Here is a 21,040-nt window from a genome sequence, read left to right as displayed (position 1 = left end):
ATATAGATAGAACGTTGCAGGATAAGGTTGGAACACATAATATATCATTAAACTGACCATTGTCTAGATGAACAGTTCCAGTCCCTACAACACTAAGAGATCTATCATCACCAACATATATATTTTTGGTGTTACAATAATTTAAAGAAGAAAACATGGCTTTGTTTTTGTCCATGTGATAAGAAGCTCCAGAATCAATGAGCCACTCATGAGAATGAGAAGAAGAAGATACATTTAATGCATAACCAGACCGAGATGATTAACAACCACATGCAGAAAGTGTCATTCCTGAAGATGAAGTTGAAGTTGAAGAATGCTCCAAATGGATGTTATGTTTCTTCATCACTCCTTCCAAGGCTTCCATCTTCTTAAAGCATTTGGATTCTAAGTGACCATCTCGATTACAAAAGTTGCAATGTCTATCAGTCTTCTTCCATTTGTTTTTACTTGTCTTATCATTTTGTTGAAATGATTTTTCATTTTGAGGCTGAGCTTGCTTAGGACCCTTGTTTGGTTTAGGACCATTCTTTTTAGGATATGACTTCTTAGGATTCTTTGAATTTGGTTGCTGCTGGGCGGCTAACGCTTTCTTGGAAGAGTTTCCAAGATTAAGAAGACCAAGGTGTAAGAATTTTTCTTGTTCTCTTATTAAAGAATCACAAAAAGAGTCAAAGGAAGGGGACTTGTAGTCTATTCCTTGATAAATGAAGGCTTCTCTTGTAGAATGGAAGGTGGAAACAAACACAGAGTAGGTTGGTCCCAACTTAGTAAGAATGGAATAGATAAGGTTACTATCTTCTTTCTTAACCTTAACACCTTCCAAGAGATATCTAAGGGTCTTGAACTTGGACAAGAAATCTTCAATGCAAGAAAAATTACTAGGGTCCAATGTAAGCAACTCATTTTCAAGTTGATGAGCTCTAAGTTCATTTTTAATCCCAAAAACTTTATTGATTTGTTTCATTGCTTCATCAGGAGTATCAAGTTCTGCAATATGGAATCTAAGATCTGGAGAAATAGACATCCCTATCAATCCACGTGCTTGATCTTGCCTATTTTCCCATTTAGCAGCCTTATCTTCATCCTTCGGTTTCTTTTCTTGGCCTAAGGCGATTCTGTTAAGACCTTTACTTCTAAGTAAATCCTCAATGTAGGACAACCATTGGAAGTAGTTAGTGTTGTCAAGGATAACTTGGTATTGACTTTCCATTTCAACAGAAACTGAAGCTAAAGATGCTGAAACTAAGTGTTCCAATGGATAGATCTCAAAAAATTAGGCTGGTTTAAAAAAAAGGCTCTGAAAACGGCTTCCGGATGAAGAAGTAATGGCTTTTTGAAAAAAAGTTGTTGAAGATGCCGACGAAGTGCGGGAATGTGCGGAAATGAAAAATCCGCCCTCACAAAAAGGAGATTTGAACCCAAAACCTCTACTCTCTTAAAATAGCTTTGAACCAATTGAGCTATACAAAAAATTTGAGTGAGAGAGAAAGAGAGGGGGGGTTGATGCTTTGAGTTGCGTGCTTCTTTGAGAAAGCTCTTTTTCCCTACAAAACAAAAAACACAAAACCCAACACGAACATACAAAAAAAACGAACCTTGCGGTTTGAAGTTAGCTTTAACCGAAAAACTAAATATTTTCAAAAATGAACCTTGCGGCTCAAAGTTAGTTTTAGCCGGAAACTAAATATTTTCCTCAATGTTTCTGATTTTCCGAGATCACACTAAGGCGCAGGGAAAAGAGCATACGCATGAGAAAAATCCTTCCTTTTTGTCTCTAATTTTCCCAGATCACACAGAGTCGCAGGGAAAAGAGCATACGCAGAAATGAAAGGTATAAATCCGGTAATAAAAAAGGCTAAATAAATCGAAACCGAAATAAACAGAGAGAACATAACTGTAAACTACAAATAAACACTGTATACCTCCAGATCTTAAAAATGACACAGCTAGGGCTACTAGAAACCTTTTCGCGTGAAACGAAAGGGGTTCCTCACTGGAACAGATGCTCCCAACACAACAGAGCAGTCCTCTCGGCCCGAAAGCAGTCAGAAACAGTAGATCTAGGAAATGGTAGTTGGATGCAGTTCTACCGGCTTCAGATTTGGATCACCAACGAACACGGCCCTCAAATAGATCTGATACCATGTAGGAATTTACAGGGTAAGTTCCTCAGACAGAACACCAAAGGACACCACTCACAACCAGATCGCAGATCAATACACCAGTATTTTTGACGTGGTTAAAATCCTCAAAGAGGGAAACAGTCCACGGCCTGAGCCAACGCGGCCACTTCAGGCAATTTATTAATAAAAGAATGAAAATTTACATAAGCTTCTCTCATAGACGGATTACCCTAAAAATGACCCTCCATGTGCTTTAAATAGAAATCATGGACCAATCGGGTGTCAAGCCACGGATCAAGTGTCGGTAATACCGAGGAGAGAATGAACCGTCGGATCACTACATATCGTGACCGTCGGATTGTAAGTTACAAAATGTACAAGGTAAAGAAACACATTTTACCTAACTCTATACTAGACCAAGTTGTACTTAACTATTTCCTATGTGTCGGAATATCCTAACAGCATGCACACATTCCATGTGTCAACATGAAACTTTTATTTTTTTATTTTAAATTTTACTTAATTTAATAATTCTTTCTTATTTTATTCCTTTTTACTTTGATAACTTTATTTATTTCTACTATTTTTATAGTTCTCTTAATTTAACTCTTTCTTATTTTATTTTACTTTTTGTTAACTTTACTTATTTTACTATTCTTATGTTTACTTTTATTTACATTTATTTAGAACTCTAGTATTGTTATTTACTATTTGATTTATTTATTATTATATTTTCTTCATTATTTATTATTTATTTACTATTATTATATTTTCTTTATTGTTTATCATTTATTTGCTTATATTTTAATATTATATTATATTATTTATTTATTTATTTATTATTATTATTATTATTATTATTATTATGGGACATTACATACCCCCCTCTTTAAGGAACTTCGTCCTAAAGTTAAATTGAATCTTTTAACATTTTATTTATTTAGTCATTTATTACTTCATGTTTGCTCTACACCCTATGCTGAACTAGTATAACCAGCAAGCATCGAAAGTTATCACAACACCTGGGAAATCTCAAGGAATCTCTGTCATTTTTCCCACTTTCGGAACTAGCCATAAGCCTCATCGATCTGTATCCTAGCCCAAAGCTCACACCCAACTCAGACCTCATATGCCCCAAGGCAGGCATTCGATACAGTACCCAATGACTCCAGGCATCTCGCAAGGCTAGCCCACTCTCCCCACACCTACTAAGGTGCACAACCCCAGGCATCGAAATCCTTACACCCCCACCAGACTTCGGCATCCCAATCCAATACCAGGCACCTAACTTACAATATCAAGTACCTAACCTACAATATCAAGCACTTGGCCTCTTCAGGATGGTCCCATAGCCCTTCAAGAACTATACAAGACAAAGGAACCACAGATATATGTAGTGTTGATTGAGTTTATCCCCAACCCAGATGGTGTTACATATTCTCCCTCACAGGTATGGGCTCCCACAAGATCATTAAATAGCTGCCCTCTCAGCCCATTTGTGGATTCTCTGTCAATCACAACATCTCAACATGCATCCAATGCATTAGTTATAATCATAATATCATAGAAAATAATCCACATACCAGCTCTTGCACTTCATCATGATAACATAACATCATTGTTAATCATAACATTTTGAATAGTAAAGTACTACATACTCTTGCATATCATAAAATCAACATGTGATTATCACATAAAATACTCTCATAAATTACAAATAAACAAATTTTTACAAATCCCTAAATTTTCTTTCCAATTAAAAAAAAACACTTCCGAAAAATCTACCACAAAATATTTTAAAACACTTTCTTCAATGTACTCTAATATCTCCAACTTTTAAAACATTTATAAAAATATAATAATCCTATTCAACCTTTTAAATAAAACAACCCTTTTGAATAACCTTATTGAAGCCTTTTATAAGCTATTAATAAACCTTTATAAAGTTTTCATAAACCTTTGTTTTCAAAGCTTGAAAAAAAAAAACTAGCACAAACATGGTCTTTAATTTTAAGATATCCCAACCAAAAAAAAAAAAAATTGGACTTTTCCACAAATCTTCATAAAAGTCTATAAAGCCTTTAACTTCTCTTAGACTTATAATAGAAACATTTCCACACAAAAAAAAATTGTACGCTTTAGTGACTAATACTTATAAGTGAAGTTAGGCTGACTTTCTTAATTACGGGAAATGGCAACCACAGAGGTTCTGGGGTCAATACCCGCTTGCAACATTTAATTTTTGTTTTGTATGTTTTTCCAACAGAGAACCAACCGACGTACCCTAAGTGACTATTCTCTAACTTATTTTAATTTGCTTATAGCAACTTAAAAATCTAGATTGTAGCTGGATTTTTTTTCTTTTAAATAAATCTGGATTTTTGCTGGATTTTTTTGTTAGGAAACAAAGAATATGATAACACAATCTCAATCCCACAGTCAATAATCCATCACCGACGACAACAAACACTATAGCAGAAATCTGAGGCCTTTTATAGACTTTTGATTTTCTATATTCTTACATTCATAAAATTGTAATTTTAACACATGTTCGTAGCTAGGAGGAGACTACTTTATTCTTTTGAACGAAATTCTAATATATTTAAAATATGTGCATGTATTATGTAACAACGATCATATAAAGTGACTAGACTCTCCTTCCTTTTTTAAGAATTAGAATATATTTAAAATATGTAAGCATGCAATATCATGCATACAACATCAACGTTATAAATTCAATTTTTTTAATAGGAATTTGTTTTTTTTGTTATATTAGTAGATTCTTACGTGCCAAACAAAAAGTGCATGAATGTTATATTTAATAATAAACAAAGTTTTTATCTATTTAGAAATGTTATTTATTTAATAATTTATATCATAATTATTTTATTTAAAATCACTAATTTTAGAAAATATATATATAATTTTATATATTTTCATATATTATTTTAATTGTAATATTTTTATTTTTCAAATTTATTTGACTAAATTTCTCTAAGAAAAGTTATTAATAAATTTGATTAAGTATTTTTTTTCAATTTTTTAGTTAGAGGTCACATAGAGTCGAAACCCACTCTAATACCATATGTAACAACCTCGAAATTAAAACATGCAACTAATTAGATCAATTATGTGATTTACAATCAACACACCTCTCTTCAACTAATTAGCATAAAATTTTTAAGAAATAGGAGCAAAAACAACTTACTTGTAGCAATGATATTCATTACTTGTAATTTCAGAGTTGACGTTATTTGAATCCTACAAACCGCAACAAATTTTTGGAAACGACTCTCCACCCAACCATAAGCTCAATTGCACATAATATTTCTACAACTAGCCACCCCCAAGCCCTCAATCAACGTACTACTGCCAGGGAATCCTTTGTCTCACAACACTTTTCTCCCAAGAAAATGGATGATGGAATGGTCTCTTATCTTCCTCATCGTCTATTAAATAGACCAAACATTGAAAAAGAAACCGCATGCACACATTCCATGTGTCAACATGCAACTTTTTTTTTTTTTTTTCAAATTTTACTTAATTTAATAATTCTTTCTTATTTTACTCATTTTTACTTTTTGATAACTTTACTTATTTTTACTATTTTTATAGTTCTCTTAATTTCACTTTTTTATTTTATTTTACTTTTTGTTAACTTTACTTGTTTTACTATTTTTATAGTTTACTTTCATTTATATTTATTTAGAACTCTAATATTGTTATTTACTCTTTCATTTATTTATTATTATTATATTTTCTTCATTATTTATTATTTATTTACTATTATTATCTTTTCTTTATTGTTCATCATTTATTCGCTTAAATATTATATTATATTATTTATTATTTATTATTTTTATTATTATTAGGGGACATTAGAAGAGGCCAAATTGGTTAAAAGCTACTCTTGAAGATGTTGAAGGACATGGAGCTACGAACAAAACCTTTAGAGAAAGCAAAAGGCCAAAGAGATATTATGGATATGTTTTATATGACAAGACTAATTGGAGTTGAACCAGTTACATTAGAAAAAGTTGCTCATCAGGAAGTATGGAAGAAAGCTATGCAGGAAGAATATTAATCCATCATGAAGCATGGGGTTTGGAAAATCATTCTTAAACCTAGTGACAAACCAGTTGTCACTTCAAAATGGATCTACGAGATCAAACACGTTGTTGATGGAAGTACAGACAAATACAAAGCCAAATTTGTTGCAAGGGGTTTCTCTCAAAAGGAAGGCATAGATTATAAAGAAACCTTTGCACCCACTGTAAGGTATACTACCATTAAATCTTTGATTTCATTGGCTACTACAATGGTATTAGATCTTTGGTTTCATTAGCTACTACAATGGTATGGAATATCCATCAAATGGATGTGAAGACAACATTTCTGAATGGCACCATCAATGAGGAAATACACATTGAGCAACCCGAAGGCTTTGAAGTAAATGGAAAAAATACTCATGTCTATAGACTCAAGAAAGCCCTATATGGTTTGAAACAAGCTCCTAGGGCATGGTATGCAAGAATGGATGCATACCTTTTAAAAATTGGGTTCATGAAGAGTTCCAGTGATCCCAATCTCTACATCAAGGTTGTGAATAATAAGTGAGTCGTTATTTTATTATATGTGGATGATCTATTCATTACAGGTGTGGAGAGAATAATACAAGAATGTAAAAAGATGTTGGGGGCTGAATTTTAGATGAAGGATCTAGGACTGATGCACTATTACCTAGGTCTGGAAGTATGGCAAAATCCTAGGGAGATATATTTGGGGCAAGGAAAGTATATCATCAAGTTGTTGCAGAAATTTGGGATGATGGATTCCAAGCCCATGACTACTCCTATGATCACCAATCTCAAGAAGTTGAGGAGCTCTGACTCAAGTCTCGTGGATCCTACCTCCTATCATCAGTTGGTGGGTTCTCTAATGTATCTAGTAAATACTAGGTCGGATATATGCTTTGTTATGCACATTCTTAGTCAATTTCAATTGGAGCCTTGTCATGATCACTGGATAGTTGCTAAGCATATATTGAGATATATTCGTGGCACGATACATCACTGCCTAAAGTATAATAGCGAGGAAGTCAAGTTGATTAGCTTCAAAGATTCTGATTGGGGTGACAGTGAGACCGATGTAAGAAGCACTACTGGTGGATGCTTTAGTTTGGGATTTGCCATGATCTCATGGGTGAGTAGAAAGTAAGACCCCATTCCTTTGAGTAGTGTTGAAGCAGAGTACGTGGTTGCATGTGAAGTAGGAAAGGAGGATGTATGGTTGAGGAAGCTTTTGACAAATTTGTTTGAGAAACCTATGAATCCTACTATGATAAACTGTCATAATCAAAGTTGCATCAAGATGTCTGGAGATCCTGTGTCTCATGCTAGGACGAAGAATATCAGCAATAAGTTCCACTACATTATGAACTTGCTACAGGATGGGATCGTGAAGCTACAGTATGTCCCGACAAACGATAAGGTAGTTGATATACTAACAAAGTCTCTTCCTAATAAGAAGTTTGAATACCTTATTATGATGCTTGGTTTAGTTGATATTGTTGATCTTGTTGATAATGATAAAAGTTTGGAAAAGATTGTAGAGGCTTTGTGTGTGAGACACATTGCCTGGGAGGACATTTGGTCGGAACTATGTTTTGATGCCTAGTTCCTGAAGTAAGGAGGGTGGCGTTGGTCATGGAGCTCTAACATCGGATATGCACCTAGATCCTTGGGTTGATGGTTAGCAATTAAGACTGATGGTACCTAGAGAGTCTCAAAGCTTTAGTCCATCTTAGTCCCACTCAGATAGATTGCCCTGGTTAGGAATCTAGTCTGTGGCATTGTAGTGCCTAAACTATTGAAAGACCTTGGATAGATTTCCCTGGCCAGGAATCTAGTCCATAACATTGCGGTGCCTAAACTCTTCATAGTTCATATAGTTTGAGATCTTCCTTGTACTTGTTATGAATGCCTCCCTAGTTAAGATGGCGTGTTGAAAAATGTAACTAAGTTTGGTCTTCATAAATTTATTTATCAAAATAATTTTTATTATTGTTACAATGACTTATTAAAGCATGGGTTTCATGCTTGGGTCATCATTTTATTAGTCAAAGTCCCCATTGTGGACTCCTAGGATTAATATTGAGTCATTAGAGTCATTGTTTATTTTATGAAACCTTTTTTGGGCTTTTGAACGATGTAAAAAGAATTATTTTTGAGTCAATGATGAATTATGTAACCTCCACACCAAGTCGGCCTCAAGGAGATCAATTTGTCCTCAACTGGGCAATTCGACCTCACCAAAAGCATATATATTGGAGCAGATTGAATTCATTTGGACACGCTTTCTCTCACAAGTTCGATGTCCAAGAAAGAGCTGGGAAAAGTGTGAAGTTGAAGGAGGAAGCTAAAAGGAGTGTGAAATTGGTCAAGAAGGAAGGGAAGGACCAAATCGATGTTTTGGGGTGTCTCTCTCTCTCTCTCGTGTGGGCTACTTTAGGAGATCGAAGCCTCTTGGTCAAAGTCGAAGTTGTTGTCGCTGCCTGTTGCTGCCAAGTCGAAGTTGCTGGGGTCGAAATGTTACTATTGCTAGGTCAAAGGTTGGATCGAAGAATGAAAGGTTGAATTGATGTGGAGGAGGTTTGTGTCTAGGTTGAAGAGTCTCAAGAAAAACTTTTGAAAGAAGAGAATTTTCATTGGGGTTTCCCCTAGATAGGGGTTTTGTCCTGACAGAGTGCCTACATCTTGTGTCTTGTGTTTTTGTGATATTCATGCACACATAATTTGGTAAATGCTTGATGAAAAATAATATAACAAATAAGTAAAAGAAGCCAACATAATTCACAAGTAATTATCAAGAAAGAGAAATCCAACCCTAATTCTATTAGCATTGATTTCTCGACAGTTTGTGCTTAGCGAGCTTAATATTGGCGTGTTTGTGTATTTCCTTAGGGATTTAGTGGTTTTCTCTTAATAATTGGGATTTTGGTCAAGCATCTCTCCTTGCTCCTAGTTTTCCTCTTTTTCAAGGGTTCTCTGTAAATTTCAATCTTTGGGTAATTTGTGGGTTTGTTTTTGGTTAATGGTGTTAGGGCCCATGGGATATAAGGCTAGACTATCCACCTCTATGGAGCATGAGTCGGTGAACCCCTCACGCTATGGTTTGTGTTATGAGTGTAGTCGATGACATTATGAGATGGTGTCTAAGTCTAGAGGGAGTTGCATTTGGTGTTTTTATTGTTTCTTTGCAGGTCGAGGAAGCTATTGTAGTTGTTACAGATGTGACCCCTATGTTGCCTTCATGTCGCTCAGGTAGCACATGCATTTAAGCGGGAGGTGGGGGAAGCCTTCCAAAAGGACAATGAAGAGTAAGGCTTTTCACTCATGATTATGCTACTACTTTTTTCAATGTTGTGCCACTAGAGACAAGAAGAGAAAGTCGCAAGATGGAAACCCAAGCTAGGGTGGAGAGGCAATCCCACTCGGATTCTGAATGTATGGGCAAAGTATCTACCTGGATTTTGGACCCTAACCACACTAGAGGATGGAAGAAGCAGTGTTTGAATTCAATGGCTTTACACTGGTAGATGAAAACTCTATTGGGGTTGGTTTTGATAAACAAACATGTTGACAGGCACAACATATTTGCCTCATTGGAAAACTTTAAAAAAATGTTGAGGAACCAACGATTCACCTTGGGTAAGTTGGATGCAATGCTTTACCCATGTGGAAGGACACTTACATTGTGACCCTAACATTGTTTAATCTTCAAGATCAAGTACTAGAGCCCCAACTCCCATCTCATCTTCTAAGTTTGAATGATTTCTCTTTCATGTCAAATACTTAGTTTTTATGTTATGTATGTTTTGGACAACCCAATAATAAGAGCTTTTGTATTCACTGTAGTAATCCAAATATATTTATATGGCTTAGTTTTGGGACCAAGGTGTTTGTAGGAAAGTTATGGTCTTCTAGAACCTTGGTAGCACAAGTGATACACAGAAATTTTTTGTTGGATAGATGCTACAACCATGTATATTTAAGTATTTGGTAATATAAAGTATTAATTTACAAGGAAAAAAAAACCATGTTAATATTATTTAACCTTGCATATTGAAAAAATTTTATTTATGACCTATATTGGATTTTTTTTCTTATTATTAATATTTTAAATGCAACATATTAATTTTATATTAAAAATGCAAATAAATTACACATCTTTCTTTTATTATTCCTATCAAAAAGTAATTAAACTTTTACTTACAATTACTTCTTCTCTTTATAGATTAAAATATTTTATTATAGTCAACAAATATCTCTCCCAATATATATATAATTTATTTAAATTCCATACTGAAATATTAAAAAATAAATAAATAAAATTATACTTTTTAAATACTGAAATGCTAAAATATAATATTTTTCTTTTTAATTGTAATTACATCATCTCTTCTACTAATGTGCCATGACATAAACATCACAAAGAAGATAAAACTGTGATCCACAAACTATCATGAAACAAAAGATCTACTAACTTATCCAATATTTTATTGTTCATGTTAAATGCAAATGACTCTTACTCTACTAAGAAACTAACAAGAACACAACAAAAACAAGTTGTAAATCTGAGATGTATAGTTGTCTCGAGTTCTTGAGGAGTTCGTGTTAACTTCTGTCCAATCAACTAATTGATTATTAAAAACCTTATTCTAGAAAGGTCGCTGCACATAGAGAAGCACTGCAAGAACTACTGCACAAAAAATATCACACTAATAAAATAAAATGGGAATAGATTGGTGTCCTATGTCAAATTCTAAATATATTAGAAAGAAAGAAACAACTAAAATCTCAGTAAATATGGATACAAAGGTTCGCTGCCCCATTTGCAAAGTCTTAGTTAATGATTTAATCCCAATCAGGTCACAGTTCACTGAAGCGTGTGCAAGCAGAGGTCACAGAATTTATGTTAGCAAGCCCAACATTATCCAACGACCAACACAGTTAAAGCATTGTTCCACTTGATATAGCCAACCAAATGAAGAGGATTACAAGCTCCCGGGTTTAACATGCTTTAAACTTTCTACCATTTAGGATTACTTTTACTTGACAATGAGCCTTGCAAAACAAGCTATAACTTGGCTCCTTGCAAAGGTTTCCAACATTGGGCACCTCGTCATCATTCAACATTGGGCACCTCGTCATCATTCAGTGTTTTACGCAACCCCATCTAAAACTCTCAAAACCAAAACAAATTCAGTAGGAAAAGTATACATGTAATATAAAAGAGAGATGAAAGCAATTGAAAATGTTACATAACAATGATTGGATCAAGATAAATTCAAATACAGAGTCCCTCCATGTGCTCTAAAGCACAAAGGATCTTTGCATCATATGAAACTGTTATTCACAAGTGCCATGCTATAATACACCACACTTCCCCATCACAAATTAACAGTTCGTAGCTAGAGAAATTTAACTATATTACATTAAGAGAAGTTTATCCATACTAGCCCAAAGTAAACATCGACGAGGACGGTCTAGAAACCTTGCACGCCAGGCAGGCTCTTCACTCTCGTATATAAAACCACTCTTTTCATAGAGACATCTTGCAGCATCATTATCCACAGCTACATGAACATAGAGGTCAGTCATATCTGCTTGCAGCCACAAAAAGTTGAATCAAGAAACTAGATTAATCAATGGGCAAGATTGAATCGTATTCTAGGACCCATAAATAATTTATTCTATCATCATCAATATAGCATACGCATTGCAATAGATGAAAAGATCCAAAGTTGATTTCAGTATATACACATCCGCTCATGATTAAGATACTATTTTATAATAACTCCCGTAATATTTATAACAATCAAAGGATACAAGTAGAAACTAAAAGGCAACTATCTGAATTATTGTACAAAGTCATATCATTTCGAAGTGGCTAATCCCTCGAATTAAGGTAAAGTATAATTGCTATCTATTCCATTGTTGTAAATGCCACAAATCCCTTCTGTAATGCAATAATTTAGCCATAATAATAACGGGAAAAAATAACAAAACTACATCCATGGACTGCATATCGACATAAAATCCCATAGCATAAGAAAGTATTCATAATTGCATGGCAGATTGAAGAGGCTTCCTTAAAGATGACGGTGTCCTCCCAAAGCGCTCTTATATATTTAATACTTATCACTCTGAGTTAATAGAGAGAGAAATTTTTTTGGAATATATATATATATATATATATGACACAAATTTCCTGTTCATTTTCTTAACTGTAACTGTAATCTCCACATAACTCTAAAAATAGCATTCATAGGATCTACTGTAATCTCCACTTAACTCTAAAAATAGCATTCACAGGATCTACATTGAAAGGCAACGAAAGGTCGTCTTCCATAATATAAGAATACTTTTTGCAGTCTTAAGAATGCCAACTCTATAGAACTAAAACGCAGAACAACCAGTTCATGTTGATGCAGCCACAACTTCCTCATGCAACCCTGTGGGTCTCACAACCACTCGGTTAAAGAAATAGCAGGCCACCCAAGGCACTCACAATATGGGAACTAAAGTTGTTAACCAATTCCCTATTTATAATATATATTTATAATATACATCAATTATCCTCCAAAGAAATAACACAAAACCATGTGGAAGGTACCTAGCTTTCAGTCCATGGTAAATTAACCGGCCACAAAATTGACCCATTCATACAAAACTAGAAAAAGCAAGAGGAGGCCATCAGGATTCAGAAGCTTGTCAGTATTCCATAACTTGCCAATAAATTAGAAATAAAATGGAATTCAACGAGTTCTATCTATTTCGTCCTACTGGTACACGATATAAAAAATAGAATGAACTGATCACCATAAAATATAAATCTTTATTGACTCAACATAAATGTTCGCTACCTAGGTCCTGTGGTTCCCACTGTTTCTGGTTGGTCATAGCTAAATCATCTTTTTATCAAGTAAACAGTGTGTATATAGATTTAGAAAAAGGACTCAGGCTGCTAGGGAATGAAGCTTCACTAAGCCTCATCGTTGAGAATATGTGCTTTCTTATAAGAGGCCGCAGGTTCTTATGTGCTTTCATTTTTGTGACTTTATTAAAGAATTAAATTAGAAGAGGATTTGCGCTAATACATTAAAAAATTTAATGTGGCCCATGGCTCATTAACATTTCGATTTATTAACCCTTTTAATTTACTTTTGTCACATTAAAAATTTAATCTCTTCATTTTACCACATTAAATAAATTTCCTAAAGAATAATTAAATTGTTCATCTAAAGTTCTTTGGTGTCCTTTTGTGGTAGTATTCATCTATTGTCAAGTGCGATTAATGTTTCAAAAATTTTATTGGTTATAGGAGAAAGTTAATTAATTCTAGATTTGGGTCATTAATGAAAATCATTTTAAATCTGGACTCTCTTGCATGATAGAGTTTTGGGCATTTACATTTAATCGTTCATGATTGTCACTATTCGTCACATTTGTAAATTGCTTTGGATAACTGTTTTTACTTAATCTATGGTTAATCGAATATGAAGGCACTGGTCTATAATCATTTCTATCATGTGGATGTGTCTTGTGTTTAATCTATTCATCTCAGTTAACCAAGATTTGTCCTAAATTCATCAGGTTTTCCATCTTCAAGTCTCCTAGAGCCTGTGTTCCACAGGCTATTCTCATTCATTCACCTTAGGGACTACCCCCCTTGACTTGTCTAGGAGAGAGTCTAAACGAAGTGAGTAAGGATTAGAGTGACATCCCTTACTCTAAGCGTTGTCGCGGTGCCTAGACACTTTGTGCGACAACAACTCCAACAAATGTTGTTGAACAAGATTCATCTTTTGAAGATGAACAAAGTGATGAAAATAACAGTGATGACGAAAAAGTAGATGAGCAAGCTAACGTTGTAGAATCCAAAGCCTTCAACATTTTTCTAGGCAGTGCATATATTCATTCTCCTATTAGTGAGGTCACTATCAAAGAAGAAAAAGAAAGCCAATTCTTAACACCGATGATAGTGTTAGATTCAAGGGAGTCCAATATTCACGAAAGAACAACAATAAAGACCCCACAACCTCCAAGGAACCTAACAAAGACGACTCAATTCCCAAGCAAGTCCCTCCTAAAGAACCTCTCCCTAAAGATCCCCCTAAAAAGGATCCTCCGAAGAAAGCCAACCCCAAAAAGGATCCTCAAAAGAAAGAGACCATCAAGAAAAGGGACAAGGGCAAAGAGGTCGGACTTGACATTGATCTAAAGACTGTTATAGGGAAAATGATTGTGCCAGTTCCATTAAAGGAGATTGCAAAACTTCCCCGACAACAATGGAAAATCAAGAAATCCCTAGGCTTTGAAGAGGAAGAATTACCCGAAGACTTGCAAAACATTCACCTTCCTGACTTAAACCCAAGACATGAGCCATTCATGCTTACCTTAGCCATAAATGACCTTTTATTACATAATTGCATGTTAGATTCAGGGGCTTCCGCGAATATCATGCCACTAAAAGTCATGAAGCAGTTGGGTCTTAACATCACTCGACAGTATAAAAAGGTGTGTGGTTTTAACTCCAAACCTGTAGAAGTAGAAGGCCTTATAAAAGATCTTAAGATTTCTTTGGATATGAACTCTGATATATCATTTCTTATGGACATTGTGGTCATAGATATCCCTGATGTATGGGGAATGTTTCTCTCCAGGAAATGGGGAGCCACTGTTGGAGATCATCTCCAAATGGACTTGTCATATGCCACTATCCTACAATTTGATGGAACCCCCTTCATTTTTTATAGAGAGCCTACATACCCTACTAATGTGGTCAAGCCAAGACCAATCCCATACTACAAGAGACATGAGATTGAGAAGCCTTCTCCCATTCTCCCTTCACAAGAAGTCTGTATTCTCAAGTAACCAAATCACAAAGCAAACCAAAGGTGGAAGCCTAAAAGGGAATACAGGGTTGGGGATGTGGTCTTGGTAGATAAAAATCCAATGCCCGTCAAGATTGATGGGAAAGTGGGGGAGGATTATTACTACATTGACAAGCTCAACGATGAACTTTTGTTGCAACCAGTCAAGTTAAGTCATATCACCCCTTTACTTGATACTTGACATTGTATTATATGCATGTTAGGGTAGGATGCACTGCATTCTGATTTTCTCATTAGAACTAACATCATATCACATTTCTCATGGTAGAGTAGCCGCATTTAGGTTAGATTTGCATATTTTTACTTTCCTGTTGATTTGTACGGCCTAATACTAAGCATGGGTGATCATAAGACACCAAAAAAACATGTTGCCTCGTGTGCTTAGTCTTTGATATGTGCACGTGACAGGTTTGTGGTACCAAGAAATTATTGGTGTTCTCATGACCTCCCATCCAAGTAGCTTTGCACACTATTCCGAGAGCTCATGTCCCAGTTTGAACCAGATGTTACCCACCCCCTGGTAGTATGCATAGGAGAAAATTTTTCTCCTAAATGGTCCTCAGTCAGTAGCCAGCAACCCCTTGCAGCCCCTAGATAGCTCGATGCGCCATTTTCTTCGCCCCGTGAGCCAACCATGTGATCCCTCGCCTATCTGTTATGAATGTATGTTTGAAGGTGGGCCTCACAACCCCAAAGGTATGACTTTTCATTAGTTTGGTTGAGCAATTTCGTTTATTTTTCATGGGAACTTTTGGGCATGGATTGGTGGGGGGATCCAACAAAATGAGTGGGTTAGGTATGTACTCTTGTCTCCACTACCCGATTTTGTGGTTACCCTTGTATCCGAGTCCCATGGGATCTCATTTACTGACCATTAGCTTAAGGGATGGCACTACAAGGGAAATTCTGATTTTGGTTGCATGGTCCATCTTCCCAATACCACCTAAATTACTCCCCTTCCACTCATTTTAACCCCATTCATCTCTTTTCCAATACGAATCCACATAGGGTTAGCCTCCCCCTCCCCTTGTCCACACCTTAGGTCAAGCCTGGAACAATGCCCCGAAGGTTGATGCAACTAAAAAGAAAAAAAAAAAACATAATTTGGCCACTTTCAACAAGAAATGTACCACAAAAAGCAAAAGATTACTGTGACTTGCAAATTTAGCACGTGGGGAAAAGTTAAACATGAGCTCTACCCCTTATCCATGGCCATCACCCTGGTTCCTATGGGCCCTAGATGACCCCCCCTCCATCATTAAGGAACCCACGATTGTCCCAACCCCTGGTGGGCAATGAACCGCCCCACCTTAAGGGGGTATCCACTGCTACATATTACACATCATGCTCTCATCCCCTGGAACCCTGAGTAGTTATAAAAAAAAATCAATCAAAGGCAAAAGGCATATGAAGAAGGGTGGAAAAATAAAGGTCAGGGTAACTCATGTACCACGATTTGCTCCCTCCTACACTCATATACCCAGGTGTGGGCTTCCCTCATTATAGCTACCCTTGCACCATGACATGTGGTTTGGATGTTTCCCCTGATCCCCACTTTGTTCCATTACTATATTATTTGACACCTACCACTTGAGGGATGCACCATGAACATGTCACTCATTTAGAGATTGAAACCACCTAATAGGGTCCTTGGTTAACTCCGTATTGAGCTTGGAGACACTTGTACATGCCAAATCCCACTATGGAAGGGCATGCCATCATAACGTGCCCCATTGGTTCCATGACTTGTGAGTTTTATTACTTGATTATTCTAATGACTTGTTGTATTGGAGGAAAAGGGGACGCATTGGCTCCTATGCAGGATTGCAGGTAGGTCTTCATTTGGGGCTTGGTCCTAGCCTTCTAGAGGGTCACATTGGCACTAATAGGGTGAGCATTGAGAGCCATGGGCCTCGACCATAGCAAATATTACTTCATGGATCCCCAACAACACTCATCGATTGCTTGTGTTCCACCTTTGGGATGAGGATGATGCACTTGGTTCACCATGCCCAGCGAGCTCCACAGTTGCACCATACACTTGGAAGATGTTCCAGGGTCCAGAGGATGTCTCCCACTAATGAGGGAGGGCTTATGTCATTACTCCAGCCCTTACAGATGGTCTACAAGCCTATTCAATCCATTTGGGGACACCCATGAGGACGTCTTTGTACCCCCACACCCACTTGGGCGCACCACATGTTCTTGTTTGGAAAACAATAGGCCAACCCCTTCTCCACTATGTTTGGAGTCCATTTCTACATCAGGGCACCCCTTAGACTTCATTAGGCCTTCCTCAAAGGCACAACAACTCACTTTTTTCATCATTTGACCCTCTTGAGAGGCTTCTTATTATGTTATTGAGCTATTTGGTGGGCTTGTCACCAAAAGTATTGTTATTATGCACATTATTTTATATTTGGGGTTCAATTAGGCCAATTTAGTTAAATCGAATTAATTAGAGAGTGTACAAGTGAGATGATTCATTTTGATCATCATCACTTGGATTGGGTTCTTATCTCTTTTGATATTTTTGCTATCCCTTTTGGAGGAGGATTTTGGATGTAATGGATGAATTTCGATATTTGGATATTGTTGGGGAAAATTATATGTGTTATAATTCCAACATTGAATTATCAATCCAAGGTCGTAAGACTTAGAGGCACAAGCGTAGGATTAGAGCGTCTAATCTAAATTAACATCATGAAATCTAAAATTGATTCTTAAATTAAGTACAAAATTTATATTCACTAAGCATTGCTTTTGGTGAAGATTATCCTTGTTAAGTACTATCCTTTATTGCTCTCAATCGAATATTGTTATTTAAAGTACTTAAAGTAGTTAACGATCTCACCTAAAGCTAATCATTCATTTTGCATTTGCATTCTAGTAGTAATGCATTAATTAATCTACCTCCAGGCATAAGCTTGGTTGAAAGACAATAAGACCACCTTTCTCACCCAGCTTGCAAAGTTTAGACCCTCACTTATGGTTAACATGATGACTTTGCAGTCGTCAGAGTCAGAGTCTCTGCAATGCTAGAGGCATTCGGGTGGTTAGAACTCCGGGAGAGATATCGTTAATATAGCCATCGCTATCTTCCCTTGGGTTTCTTTCCACAACCTACACTTGAGACTAACTTCAAAAAAGTTGGGAGAAAGGATTCACTTAGATAGGTACCTAATCTAAAATTAACCAAGAATTTGCATTTCACTTAGTTCTAGGTGTCGCATCTCATATAAGATATTGTGCATCCTAAGCAGCAACTATTCAACCAGTAACATGAAAGAAAGAAAGAAAGAAATTATTTTAACGTCCATGAGGCTAAAGATAGCCTATGGGACAAATTGCTTCTTCGTCTGCTTGATGTATTCGGCCCTTTTTCTGTGAAGCTTCAAAATAAATGCTCCTAGCTTCTCGACAAACCCCTCACTAAATAGATTATCCCAAGAGCTTGCTGCCAGCATATCTGCATAACTTTCCCTGTTGTCTTTGAAGGCCTCACATTCTAAAATGAAATGTTTTTATGTTTCCACTTTTCCGGAAGAACAAAAAATATATACTCTTTCCTCCCACACTTCCTTTGGCCTTTTCCAGCGCCTTATTTCACAACAAAGTTGATGAGAATTAGTCCTTAACTGAGCAATAAGAATTTTGGCTCTCCAAGAGATATTAGCCTCTATGTATGCTTTTGGTTGATGTCTATGAGTGGGATTAAACACTTCAATATGGTTTTTTTTCTTTCTTCATAGCTCCTTATCTCAAGTACGCTTCTGGAACTTTTCCATAACAAAATATTTTATCTCTTTGTTGTTTATGGGACACGCGTTCAAGCAAATACCCCATTTACTAAACCAATTGTTATTTTTGCTGCATCCATGTTTTTTTGCTCTTGCACATTCTATCATTAAAGACAACCTTAGGCCATCTACCCTCTTCCATTTGCTCAATTTTTTTTACATACCTTATGACTCGCACCATAGCAATTGCTTCAATAAGAGCAGTCCCTGTTTCACTTAACAAGATATCATAAGGAACTGCACTTTTAATCTTAAATTTATTTGTAATCAAACGCTTCTGAATTTTCTCAATTTGTCTCCACTGCATGTCGGATGTACTGCTGGCCCATAGTTCACAACCATAGAGAATCATTGGAATCACTAGAAGCCCAAAAAGAGTTTGAGTGGTTTTCCAGTCCCATAACTTTGTCTCTCTACACCTAGTTCGAAAAGCATAAAATGCTTTCCAACCCCCACAAGTTCTTTTCTTTCTACAACCATTCCAGCGTAAATTTTTGTTAAAGTCAATTCCGAGGTATTTATAATCCGCAACTTCCAGAATGTTGTCTTCAAAGTAGAACTTATGTTGGTTATGTTTTCTTTTCTTAGAGAAGACCACTACTTTCATTTTGTTGATATTGACTTGCATCCCCACACTTCTACAAAAATGCTCAAGGGATAGTAAGTGCTCTTGCAAACCAAGAGCCGATTTAGCAATCAAAATAAGGTCATCTGCATACAAAAGAAGCCTTATAACAAACTTGCCCAAATAGATACCATCACCCCCTTGCGAATTTAACCACTCCTCAAGCTTGTCAATATATAGTAGGCAACCTTTCTTGACCCTGATATCGCTTCTAAAACTTTCAGAAATGTCTATTGAAGTTCAAATTTTTTACTTTCACCTCTTCATACAGCCTATGCACAGCTGCTCTCAAATGTTTAGGAACCCCAAGTTCCTCCATTCTGTGCCAAAGCTTATCCCTAGGAACCGAGTCAAACACTTTTCTGAAATCAACAAAACAACAAAAGACTTCTTATTTTTTCTCCCAAACTTTTTCAATGATGTGCCTTAAAGTTATACAATGATCAGTTGTGGAATGTTTAGGTCTAAAACTCGCTTGCCCTTTAGCACGCTTGTCTCTTTCTTCTGCCCACTTGCTAATTTTGTTTTCTAGCATGCTTCCAAATAGCTTTGCAAACAAAGGGTTTATCATGTTGGTCCTATAATTGAAGGGATTATTGACGTCACCGCTTTTGAAAAGAGGTATTGCCAGACTAGTTGTCCAATCTGTGTTGAGCCCTTGTTGTATGATGTTGTTGAAGATTTTTGTAATGTGAGGTGCAAGAATCTTTGAACCCCACTTTAAATATTTTGCTTGGAGTTCAGCTAAGTCTTTTGCTTTCCAACACCCAACTTCTTGATACCCATCTCTACCTCTTGTACCGTGAAGAGTTCAGTATCAGTGTTGACCAAGGGGGGAGGGTCACCCTTGGGAACCTGCTCATAGACTAATTTATATTGTGCAAGTGATTTGACTCCATACTGCATTGGTCTCTCAAATAATCTGATTAAATTGCTAATAATTAAACTTGCTAATCAAACATAGTTACCGATCAAACGAGAAAATGACCTAGTACCCGTTTTCTTGAGGTAGCAAAAACTCGCTCGATTTTGAAAAATGATGATTCAAAATACACCTTTTTTAAGTATATTTTTGCCACTTTAAATTTTTTTATGTGTCAAGTGTGAACAAATTTTTTAAATGTTAGTGATTTTCATGCTGATTTTGAAAAGTGTTGATGCAGCATTAACACATTTTTTTAGAGAGCTTATTTTTGACACTTTAAATTTTTTTATGTATCAAGTGTGAACATTTTTTTGTTAGTGATTTTCATCTTGATTTTGAAAAGTGTTGATGAGCATCAACCCTTTTTGTTTAAAGGGCTTAGTTTTTACACTTTAAATTTTCTAATCAATTAAGTGTGGATATTTTTTTTAAATGTGGGTGACTTTCATGTTACAAAAAAAAAAAAACAAAAAAAAAATCAGATATAGAAAAATATATAAAAAACAAAACAAAAAACCTATAAAACTGTAAAAATAAAACATAAAACATGACAAAAATAAAAATAATAAAAACATGTTAGTAATAAAACATAAAAATATATAAACAAAT

The 21,040-nt window shown here is 35.7% G+C and overlaps 1 protein-coding gene across 3 annotated transcripts in view; it reads right to left on the bottom strand.

Annotated features, from left to right (window-relative positions):
- Positions 1 to 11,407: 11,407 nt before the first annotated feature.
- Positions 11,408 to 21,040, bottom strand: part of LOC149243567 (Acyl-CoA N-acyltransferases (NAT) superfamily protein) — a 163,561-nt gene continuing 153,928 nt past the window's right edge. For 2 of the 3 annotated variants that reach the window (XM_089374572.1, XM_089374569.1), the window contains one exon: positions 11,408 to 11,787. In XM_089374572.1, coding sequence (XP_089230698.1) covers positions 11,615 to 11,787 — 173 coding nt within the window. In that variant the 3' untranslated portion in view covers positions 11,408 to 11,614. The remainder of the gene's footprint in view (positions 11,788 to 21,040) is intronic. The other variant, XM_089374570.1, reaches the window with a different exon arrangement.

This window comes from Pinus tabuliformis, chromosome 8 (genome assembly GCF_031772625.1).
Source record: "Pinus tabuliformis cultivar Carrire ecotype Pingquan chromosome 8, CPIR1, whole genome shotgun sequence".
NCBI classification, from domain to species: domain Eukaryota; kingdom Viridiplantae; phylum Streptophyta; class Pinopsida; order Pinales; family Pinaceae; genus Pinus; species Pinus tabuliformis.
Note: the sequence above shows the minus strand (reverse complement) of the source record. Positions and strands in the feature narration are given on the sequence as shown.